Below are 12,086 nucleotides of genomic sequence, written 5' to 3'. Positions count from 1 at the left end.
GGCAGCACCATGGACAGGGCTGCAGCAGAGGGAAGGTAGGTGGAATTTTCCACTCTGCCACACACCTGAAGCTGCTTGCTGGATTGGCTGCCGGCGCCCACCTGAAGCTGCTTGTACTAACGAGCAGGCAGGCTTATATAGACCAGCACAACCCAAGGAAGGAGAGAGTTGCTGGGGCTTCCGTCGTAGCCACGCCGGACGACTCTACCCCGGGAAGAGACTGTAAGCGGCCGTGGGCCAACTCGCTTGAAACGGAGGATCACCAGCCGGCAGCCGGAGCAAGGAACCGGAACCGGACCCGGATCGGGCTGACCACGCCCTGTCCCCCCCTTAACCCACTTCTTTTTTCGTTTCTCTCCAGAAGAGGGTGTGAAGACCTGGAGCGGAGCACTGATACCCCGACCGGGAAGACTTTTTAGTTGTTTTTGGCTCCCCCTACTCCTACCCCCACTCATTACAATTATTAAAGACCTTTTCTGTTAAACACTACCTCTGCCTCACCGTGCTGGTTCTTCCGTCACTCAACCCCCCGTTGGCTGAGAGAGTTCACAGTACACACACCTACACACAAGCACGCATGCACGCACACCCACACACACATGCCCCAATAAAGATGCACACCTGATGCTCCCAAAAGGTGCTGATCTATAATGCTAAACCAAGTGGTAGCATTTTACCGAACACCTCTCATATCTGTACAGTTTAAATATTGTCCCAAAACAAATAATTTTAGGAATGCTGCCAATAGTGTGCTGGTACCATACATTTCAGTCATTACAACAATGCAATGCAAATAATCTAAACCTCTATAGGATTATTAGTGATTATGTGAGCACTGCAGACTGATATGGGGAAAAGAAATAATGATAATCAAAACAAATGATATCAAATTTGTATTTTTTTAGATTCCCTTATGACAATTTGTTTGCAGAAAATAAAGGAAATAAAAACCCTTCATGACAGAACACCATAAAGTGTATACAAGAAACATACAAACGAGATTATTAAGATACAAAACACACAAACTGACAGAACAGTATAAACTATGGAACTGCAAACACTGCAATAGCAACATGCAAGGAAACTATGGAGAGCTGGTGCTGTAGATTGCATATAGAGGTTTCAGCAAGTGTGACAGAAGATTAATAGATGAACAAATGTTGACTACAAAGCCTTATCCAATCCACTTCAACAGTTTTAATAGTTTAGGCCACATCAGTTACAGACACCATCATTGAGATGAGGCACTCACTGGGATGACGTCACTAATAATGATACACTCACTGGGATGACATCACTATTAATGATACGCTCACTGAGATGGCATCATTATTAATGACACACTTACTGGGATTTCATCACTCTTACAGACAATGGACAGATCTGCAGGGCCCCAGCATTTCTGCCATCATCATTTTGGTAGGGATTGATATATGGGAAGATTTTTTCGGTGAATATGCCTTCAAAAGTGTAAATATGTGACATGTCACTGGAGTCAAAGAAGGACACCTCCCCCCTGTCATAGTCCAGCTGCACTCTGATCCTCTGGGGCTTCCTCTTCAGTTTGAGGTTAGCAGCACCAGCTGCAATGTAATCACCGTTCCTCAGCCCTAGGACCCAGAATCCACTCCTTGGGTTGCATGAAATGGCCTCCTTTCTGTTGATTGACTCTTGCACTACTCCTATAGTCCAGGCAGATTTGTTCCCCACCTCCACCTCCCAGCTGTGTTTCCCTGAAGTAAAACCCTCTGAGCCCAATACTACTACAGTGCAGGAAAACCTCTCTGGATTGTCAGGAATCTGCTGTTTAACTTCAGAGAGCCTCACACAAGTCAGATCATCTGACAGACAGTCCCAGGGGCACATAGTGTTGGGATCCAGAATCACAGGGGCTAAACAATAAAGATGGAAGACAGAAGGGAAGACATTAACCATTTAGATTCAGATTCTTCATATATTATTATAGAAAGAAGCATAAATAGACAAGGTTTAAATTACAAATCTGAATGAAATTGAATATTTTGATGCATTACTGCATTATAACAGAAAAAATAAAAATATAACAAAAACATAAGACATGTTAGATCAGTGTCATATTCCTTAGTGAAATAAGAAAAACTAATAAAAGGTAAATGATACTCTAAACAAACTCTAAACAAGCTTATCAATAAAATGCTGAATTCTGTGACGTTATATAGATATCATGAGCATAAAAGACCACTCTTTGCATATAGTGTTTGCCAACATATGAGCAAGAATTGGGACATTTGGAATTTCCATATTATTTATAATTCTACGGTGACCATTTCTACACCTCTCCCCCAGTAGGCTACTCACTGTACTGCACCATCTCCAGCATCTTCTCCCAGACTCTGAACTTCAGGTTGCCCAGGTGTTTGGCCACATCTATCAGTGCCCCTGAGAACAGCTCTGGATCCTGCAGTGTGCACTGGGCTCTGTAATGACAAGCAGGAGACAGTCAGGCTTTGGAGTTTGATATCAGCTGAATTCAGATAAGAAGAAGACAGGTGAGAGTCTGCCTACCTTCTCTTAGCATCCTTATAGGTCTGAGAAATACAAAACACAATGGGGGGATTAATTATGAAGGGAAACAAATAATCAGTAATGTGAATAATCTGCAACTGAAACAGCAGAACCAGTTGATATATTTGAATGAAGGTGTATGTGTGTGTTTGTGTGTGTGTGTGTGAGTGCGTGCGTGTGTGTGCGTTTGTGTGTGAACAAACGCATAAAAGTAGGTGTATAATTAACTCTACATCTCATTGACAAACTCCATATAAATGAACCAGTAATTGCCTAGAATAATCCAAGGAATAAATAAATAGTCACCTTTAAGAAGAAAGCATCTTCACCCTCTATGGATGTATCAATGGCCTTGATTGTGTCTGAAAGGGTGGAAATAACTTGTGTGAAGTTCTCTATCTTTTCCTTCATCAACTGACACTTCTGCTCCTCTTCCTCCCTCAGTGCAGCTAGTCTGGTCTCCTCTTCGTCTCGTAGAAATTGGTGAAGCTTCTCAAAATCTGCCTTTATCTGGTTCTCTGCGTGCTGGGCTTGATTCTGCCATTGAAATACAATTATAGACATAAATAATGTTTCTGTATCAGTTGTTTCTTCTAGAATATACATGAGAACAAAAGACTGCACATTAAGAGTAAACCACACTGTGTAATTGCATTATAGTAAGTTCAGTTGGCATGTCTGTTATATTCTGTTATATTCCAATGCATTTATCAGGCTATAATATATGTAATTCATGAAACAATTTTATTTTGTCTTCATGAAATTCTTGTTGGGGTTATAACTCATCAATAAGCCTAAATTACAAATGTTACTCAATTAAATCAACATTTAAAGGTGCCTGTCAAACTTTCTCACAGCAAACTAATTTTGTCCAATGCCAAGATTTATTTTCTTTTGCAGCCAGCATTCAGGTCCCAATCAAGTAGAAAAGGATCTGGAGATATAACCATGCTCGAAAGTCTGACGGCTTGGCTGAAGTGGGCATTTGATGGTACAAATAGAGTATAAACACCTGCTGATATTTGAGCTTTGAAACACCCTCAAACATGGTCTTGAATATGCTATCTAAAGAGCCTAGAGAGAGAGTTTACAAGTCAGCATTCAGCAGAAGAGAATGCTTCAGAGGATGTCCCAGACTATGACATCATCACAGTTTAAACTGAGGGGAAACTCTCTGTACTTCACCCCTTTTCATATGAGGAAGCGGTAATGAGCCCTACTCCTAGTCCGAGGTACTTAATATGATTCAGTTGAATCATTTTTCTATTGAAACATTATTTTCATGATGATACATATTAAAATGTTTAATGTGTAAAGTGGTAAAGTTAAGTAAAAATTAAATGTGAGTTCATGTGTTCCTCTTAGATGCACCTGCATGCACAGACACGCATGCTTCAATAAAGATAAACCCCTGATGCTCCCAAAAGGGGCTGATCTACAGCTCAGGCCAAAACTTTACATACACCTAGGCTAAACATATTCAAACTCAGTTTTTCACAACTCATTTCATGTCTCCATACATTTCTTTTGGCAAGTCAGTTAGGGAATTTATTTAGTTCACATCAAAGGTCATTTTAAAACAATCGATTAGAGACAGATTTATTTCAGCTTTAATTCATTATATCAGAATTCCAGTTTGTCAAACATTTACATACGCCAAGTTGACTGTCTCTTTAAACAGTCTGGAAGATTCCAGCAATTTATGTGATGCCTTTTTAGAAGCTTCTGATTGGCCAATTGTCTTAATTGGGAGTTAATTGGCACCTGTGGCTGTATTTAAGGGTCTACCTTTAGAGCCACTGCCTTTTTGCCATTGATACCATGGGAAAATCCAAACAAATCAGCCAAGACTTCAGAGAAAAAATTGTGGACCTCCACAAGTCTGGTTCCTCCTCAGCAGCAATTTCCAAACAACTGAAGGTACCACGAGCATCTGTACAAACAATTGTATGCAAATATATAAAATATAAAATTTTGGGACCACACAGACACTTCATTTTTCAGGAAGGAGGCACAAATTAACTCACAGGGCTGAACGAACTTTGGTCCGAAAGGTTCAACTGAACCCCGAGACAACAACAAAGGAACTGGTGAAGGAGCTGGAGGCATCAGGTACGAAGGTATCTACATCCACCATTAAGAGAATCCTACATCGCCGTGGCTTGAAAGGCTGTCATGCAAGGACGAAGCCCCTACCACAAGACTGGCATAAAAAAGCAAGAATGACGTTTCCAGGTGATCGCCAGCACTTAAACCTAGCCTTTTGGAGGAGTGTTCTCTGGTCAGATGAAACAAAAATTGATGGTTGATGATCCTAAGCATACCTTCAAAGTTGTAACAAAATGGCTTAAAGACAAAGTGAAAGTATTGGAGTGATCATCACAAAGCCCTGACCTGAATCCCATAGAAAATTTGTGGACTGAACTGAAAAAGCATGTCTGAGCAAGGAGGCCCACAAACCTGATTGAGTTACACCAGTTCTGTCAGGAGGAATGGGCAAAAATTCTGGCAAAGTATTGTGAGAAGTTTACCAAGCATTTGATTTAAGTTAAGCAATTAATAGGCAATCCCACCAAATACTAACAAAGCATATGTAATCTTTTGACCCACTGAAAATCTGATGTAGTACATAAAAAAAGCTGAAATAAATCTGTCTTGGCTATTATTTTTAAATTACCTCTTATGGAAATAAAGTAGATACCGTAACTGATTTAACACAAGAAATGTATGGTAACATGAAATGTGTGGAGTTGTGAATGTCTTTAGTCTAGTTGTATGTAAACTTTTGGCCTCAACTGTATGAGGCTAAACTACGGTGTTACAGCCTGGCTTGAAAAGCCGCAACAAGTCCAACGTACCCAAAAACAACAATCCAAAAATTGATTTAAACACAAACCCAGACATTTATTAGCATAAATAACAAACTAAACAAAAGGAAAACCCAGCAAGTTCAAACAAAACAATCTTCACAAAAACTACAAACCCAAAACCACAAATCAAATCACACAAAAGAAACCTGAAAGAAGATCTCTGTTTGCCTCATACTGCTGGGCTTAAGTTGGCTCACAGGCAGGTGGAGGCAATCAGGCAATTAGGTAATTAAGCAACTTCCTCCACCTGCACTACCCAGGCAAGCAGAGGCAGGGGTCGTAACATAACGGTAGCATTTTACCCAACACCTCTCATATCTGTACAGTTTAAATATTATCCCATAACTAATCATTTTCAGAATGATGCCAAGAATCTGCTGGTACCATACATTTCAGTCATGACAACAATGCAGTGCAAATAATCTAAACCTCAATGTGATTATTAGAGATTATGTGTGCACTGCAGACTGATAAGGGGACATATAAAACAAAATGATAATCAAATCAAAAGAAATCAAGTTTGGATTATCTCCCTGGGGCAACTTGTTTGCGGGTCTTAAAAGAAATAAAAACCATTCACGACAGAACATCACAAAGTGTATACAAGAAACATACAAACAAGATCATCAAGATACATAACACAGAGAATCACAGAACAGTTAAAACTATGGCCAACACTGCAATAGCAACATGCAAGGAAACTATGAAGAGCATGTGTTGTAAAAGAGGGCACAGCGAGTGTGAATAGACCACTAGTTGAATAAATGTTGATTATAAAGCACCATCCAATCCACTCCAGAACAGTCTTCGACAGTTTTAATAGTTTAGGACCTAAACTTTAGGTCATATAAGTTACAGGCACCATCACTGAGACAATGCATTCACTGGGATAACATCACTAACAATGATACACTCACTGGGATAACATTACTATTAATGATACATTTACTGGGATTTCATTACTCTTACAGACAATGGACAGATCTGCAAGACCCCACCATTTCTGCCATCATCATTTTGGTAGGGATTGACATATGGGAAGATTTTTTCGGTGAATGTGCCTTTAAAAGTGTAAATGTGTGACATGTCACTGGGGTCAAAGAAGGACACCTCCCCCCTGTCATAGTCCAGCTCCACTCTGATCCTCTGGGGTTTTCTCTCCAGTTTGAGGGCAGCTCCTCCAGATGCAATGTAATCATCACCATCCCTCACCCCTAGGACCCAGAATCCACTCCCTGGGTTGCATGAAATGACCTCCTTTCTGTTGATGGACTCTTGCACCACTCCTATAGTCCAGGTAGGTTTTTCCCCCACCTCCACCTCCCAGCTGTGTTTCCCTGAAGTAAAACCATCTGAGCCCAATACCATTACACCACAGGAAAACCTCTCTGGGTTTTCAGGAATCTGCTGTTTAACTTCAGAGAACCTCACACAAGTCAGATCATCTGACAGACAGACCCGGGGGCACATAGTGTTGGGATCCAGAATCACAGGGGCTAAACAATGAAGATGGAAGACAGAAGGGAAGACATGAACCATTCATATTTAGATTCTTCATACATTTTTAAGGAAAGAAGCATAAATGGACATGGTTTAAATTATAAATGTGAATGAAATCTAATATTTTGATGCATTACTGCATTATAAAAAGAAAAAAATAACAAAAACATAAGACATGGAGTTAGATCAGTGTCATATTCCTTAAAGAAAGAAGTAAAAAAACTAATAAAAAAATAAAATGCTGAATTATGTGATGTTATGTAGATATTATAACCATAAAAGACCACTCTTTGCATATAGTGTTTGTCAACATATGAGCAAGAACTGTGACATTTTGAATTCCCATATTATTTATAATTCTATGGTGACCATTTTTTACCCCTCATCCCCAGTAGGCTACTCACTGTACTGCACCATCTCCAGCATCTTCTCCCAGACTCTGAACTTCAGGTTGCCCAGGTGTTTGGCCACATCTATCAGTGCCCCTGAGAGCAGCTCTGGATCCTGCAGTGTGCACTGGGCTCTGTAATGACAAGCAGGAGACAGTCAGGCTTTGGAGTTTGAATTCAGCTAGACAGATAAGAAGAAGACAGGTGAGAGTCTGCCTACCTTCTCTTAGCATCCGTATAGGTCTGAGAAATACAAAACACAATGGGGGGATTAATTATGAAGGGAAACACATAATCAGTAATGTGAATAATCTGCAACTGAAACAGCAAAACCAGTTGATATATTTTAATGAAGGTGTATGTGTGAGTGAGTGTGTGTGTGTGTGTCTGTGAACAAATGCATAAAAGGGTATATAATATTAGTAGGTGTATCATTAACTCTCCTTCTCATTGACAAACTCCATATAAATGAACCAGTCATTGCCAAGAATAATGCAAGGAATAAATAAATAGTCACCTTTAAGAAGAAAGCATCTTCACCCTCTATGCTTTTGTCAATAGCCTTGATTTTGTCTGAAAGGGTGGTAATAACTTGTGTGAAGTTCTCTATCTTTTCCTTCATCAACTGACACTTCTGCTCCTCTTCCTCCCTCAGTGCAGCTAGTCTGGTCTCCTCTTCCGCTCGCAGAAATTGGTGAAGCTTCTCAAAATCTGCCTTTATCTGGTTCTCTGTGTGCTGGGCTTGACTCTGCTATTGAAATACAATTATAAACATAAATAAAGTTTTTGATTGAATATGCAATCTAAACAGCAGGGCCTCTGCAAGCCTGGAGAGAGAGAGTTTACAAGCCAGCATTCAGCAGAAGAGAATGCTTCAGAGGATGTCCCAGACTATGACATCATCACAGTTTAAACTGAGGGGAAACTCTCTGGGCTTTAGCCCATTTTATATGAGGAAGTGGTAATGAGCCCTACTCCTAGACCGAGCTACTTAATATGATTCAATTGAATCATTTTTCTATCGATTTATGAAAAATTAACATAGGTATTTCAATTTAAAGAAATGAAATACCTTTCTGAAGAAACTCATATGCCACAAGTTATGATACACAGGACTGGTATAAATGCACAGATTTTGGATATAAAATTATCACTATACTAATATACCATAAAAATAGTATATTCATCTAACACATACCTTGCAGTCCTACATTAAACAATTAAGAAATGATACTCTATTATTCTTTTGCAAGTTTCATGAGATGTGACAGTGATATTGTATTGAACTGTTTCACTCACCCTGATGTGTTTCATGGTTTTTTCACACTTTTGTGTAACTTCAGTATACATCTCTAACTTTTCTTTAATATGAATTAATGCTGTCATGAGTCCATCCTGAAATGAAACAGAATTTTCATAAGATGACACCAATCATAATGTCATCCAGGGTAGATATGTGAAACAAATACTAAATTAGGCATTCTGCGACATCGAGAGCTGTGCTGTATTGTAAGCAAAGGCAGCAAGTGAAACGCATCCTGATAAAATCCTGATACATTACAAGCAAAAATACCAGGAAATACCTGTTTGTTCTCTCTGTCAGGATTTGCTCAATGCAACTTTTGAAATGAATATTAAATTACTTATTTGAGGCAATCATATATTTTAATGCTAATACAAATAGAAATAGAATACCTTCAGATCCGGAACAGCCTCTTCCATAGGACAGACCTGGTGATTTCTGTGTTTCTTTGAAGTCTGACACACAATACAGAGAGGCTGCAAATCATCCTCACAGAAGAACAGAAGTTCCTTTCTGTGAAGAGGACACTGGTCTTCACTTGTCTCTGCAGCCTCACATTCGGTCTTCTGCTTTAAGTAGGACTCCACAATGTTTTTTAAAGCCAGGTTTACAGGAGAGTGGCCTGAAGAGGCCTTGCTCCTGCAGATGGGACACTCCCGAGGACTGTTCTCCCCCCACCACTGCTGCAAACAGACTCTACAGAAACTGTGACTGCACTCCAAGAGGACAGGGTCCTTGAAAATCTCGCAGCACACAGGACAACATAACTCCTCTTCCAAAAATGAAGCTTTAGCCGCCATTTCACAAAATGAGTCATAGGCTGTCTCCTTGAGAAGCAACTGCAGACTTTTCTTTCGTTTCACTTTTCAGCCAGACACACCCTATGCAGGAATAAGGAAATAATAATGTGACATCCAGTTCACCGAAGAGGCTTTTTGGCTGGTGGAGAGAGCACACGCACCTTGGCTACATTAGCTAACCAGCCCATGTGCTTAAAGGTGTGCTGCTCTCCGCAGTTTGGGGCGGAGACCGGGAGGTCACACCGAGAGCGCATTATGATTTTTTTTTCAGTTTTATTTATTTGAACAAAAGACCAAGAAAGTGGACCACTACTAAAAAGTTGGAGGAGCTAGTCAGGTGAAAATCTGGCCAGCTACAAGCGGGGGACTGAAAAGTTTCTGCTCTGTTTTGTTTTGCTTTCTTTTGTACTTGTTATTTTAGTTTGTTGTTTTAATTCACTGCTTTTGCCAGGAACCCATGAGGGGGAACGGGGAAAATGACATTTATTTTATTTTGTGTTTGGCGGGGTGCCCTCTCTCTCTCTCTCTCTTCATGTGGCAATCAACAGTGTTCCCCAATACTGCCGCATCTCCCTCCCAAGGGTGTCACGCTGGCGTGTGACAAAATATATATAGGGCAAAAAATACTACTGTTAATTACACTCATGTACTTCATCATGACAATAAATAAGTAATAAATATTAAAATTTTTAATGTGTAAAGTGGTAAAGTTATTTGTGGAATGTGCTTTCACGCCCCCAGGTGGAGGTAAGAGTGCACTGCCACAACTTTATGAACAGTTCTCATACTCTGTAGATAAGGCAATGATGTCCAGCTCAGATCCCATAAGTCAGGTGCAATGAACATTCTTATTTTTTGAGTAATGTACTTTTTATAAGTTACACAATTAGCCCAAATTGAGTTTTGTGAATGTTTTTCTTTTAAAAAATTTTTATGGCAACTACAGCTAAGTATACCATACAGTATGTCACCTAGACAAGTTTGCAACTGGACCAATTAAACAAGATGTTCATTATTATTATTATTATTATTGTTGTTGTTGTTGTTGTTGTTGTTGTTGTTGTTGTTGTTGTTGTGGTTGTTGTTGTTGTTGTTGTTGTTGTTATTATTATTATTATTATTATTAAGGCAAAATCTTGCACATCAGTCCCTTGTCCCTCTGGGAGTTGACTTTGACGGGGGATGAGGGATTTGGCCTCTGACCCTGCAAAGGTAATATTACTAGTCTTGCCCCGATAGTCCCTTTGCTTTGGATTAAGATCAGGACATTCAACGGTCAAAGAGAAGTGTGCATGTGAACACCCAAAGACAATCTGGTACTGGTTGCACGAATGGTGAATTGAGTTCACAGCAGCTGGCAAAACCATCCCTGGAAGGTTAGTGTGTATGCTGGTTTGTGTTCCCACCGAATGTCCTGGCTCAGTTAGTTAATTTTCATGATGTACCGAAGCTAGTTCACTCATAGATCACACCACAGTAAAATGTTTCCAATAGCAGAGCAAGAACAGTCTTTGGCTGTCATTCAAGGCCGTATAAAAATGTAGCTAAAATCAAATAATTCAAAAAAACTTTCTTTAGTTATCAGTCAATGTAAAGCAATAGACCAATGATTCACAACCCTGTTCCTGGAGATCTGCCAGTTTAAGAACAGACTAGGAATGGTATCAGAAACTACATGTGAGCAGGGCAAGGCTGTAACAATTAGCCATGTGACTCACACACACACAAGCACACACGCACACACACACGCATGCTCCAATAAAAAAACCAATGCAGCATCAATACACCTCTATGTGATTATTAGTGATTATGTGTGCACTGCAGACTGATATGGGGAAAAGACATAATGATAATCAAATCAATGTTGTAGTCTGTATTTCCCGGTCACTTGTCTCCCCAGTACTGTCTCTGTGTCTGTGTTCCCTGAGCTGCTTCACTCCCCTGTACTTGTGATTTCACTATTCGGGTGGTTCCGGGTTTTCGTGGTTTCCCCCCTTCTTTCCAGTCTCGCTTTACTTTCTTCCTGCTGATTTCTAGTTTTACTAATTTCTACTAATCCCTACTAATTTATAGATTGTAAAGTACTAACCTCACTAATATACTAACATGTGAATATTACTAATGGACTAACACACACTAGTTTTGGGTTTTTGATAGTTTAGATCACTATACTAATACATTAACCAGTCTCCCCTTTTCCATGCTGCGCTGTAGCTCCGCCCCTTTTCTTTCTAGCCTGCTCTAACGCTGAGTTCTGCGATTGCCTGCACCTGTCTCTTGCTCTGACTGCACCTCTCTCTCTCTGCACGTGTTTTACCTGCTTCACCCAGGCCGTCTATTATCATTGTTGTCTATGTGATTCCAGTCCGCGTTTTGTCAGTCCCCTGTCATTGAATTAGTTTTCCTAATGTTCTTCACCTGGATGTTGTTTGTTACTCCTCCCTCACTCACTTAACCCCTCCTTGATTGTTATCTTCCCCAGTGTATAAATGTCAGTCTTTTCCACCTGTTCAGTGCCAGAACGTTGATCATATTCATTGTGCCGATTATTTGTAAGCCTTTGTTTATTGAGATTCCTGCGACACCCCTTTGCCCGACTTCGAGTTTGCCTGCCCCTTTTGGTTTTGTTTGCTTCTGGTTCGACCCTCGCTTTTCTTTGACTTCTCTTTTGCCTGCCCCT

The 12,086-nt window shown here is 40.1% G+C and overlaps 1 protein-coding gene across 3 annotated transcripts; it reads right to left on the bottom strand.

Annotated features, from left to right (window-relative positions):
• Window positions 1-1,877: 1,877 nt before the first annotated feature.
• Window positions 1,878-9,474, bottom strand: LOC118219927 (zinc-binding protein A33-like). Of its 3 annotated transcripts, none has more exons than XM_035403421.1 (6): window positions 8,999-9,474; window positions 8,603-8,698; window positions 7,821-8,054; window positions 7,524-7,546; window positions 7,319-7,437; window positions 6,291-6,910 (listed from the first exon to the last, which is right to left on the bottom strand). In XM_035403421.1, exons 1-6 carry the CDS (start codon window positions 9,404-9,406, stop codon window positions 6,360-6,362), a joined length of 1,431 nt encoding a protein of 476 aa, XP_035259312.1. In that variant the 5' UTR covers window positions 9,407-9,474; the 3' UTR covers window positions 6,291-6,359. The 3 variants fall into 3 exon arrangements, 2 of the variants coding, with proteins under 2 accessions (XP_035259312.1, XP_035259313.1); XM_035403422.1 differs by having other exon boundaries at window positions 7,821-8,051; XR_004763887.1 differs by lacking the exons at window positions 6,291-6,910; window positions 7,319-7,437; window positions 8,603-8,698; window positions 8,999-9,474 and adding exons at window positions 1,878-1,892; window positions 2,338-2,456 and having other exon boundaries at window positions 7,821-7,844.
• Window positions 9,475-12,086: the final 2,612 nt, after the last annotated feature.

The sequence above is a fragment of the Anguilla anguilla genome, chromosome 2 (genome assembly GCF_013347855.1).
Source record: "Anguilla anguilla isolate fAngAng1 chromosome 2, fAngAng1.pri, whole genome shotgun sequence".
NCBI lineage: Eukaryota > Metazoa > Chordata > Actinopteri > Anguilliformes > Anguillidae > Anguilla > Anguilla anguilla.
The sequence above is the reverse complement of the archived record's forward strand: the minus strand, read 5'-3'. Positions and strand labels throughout refer to the sequence as shown.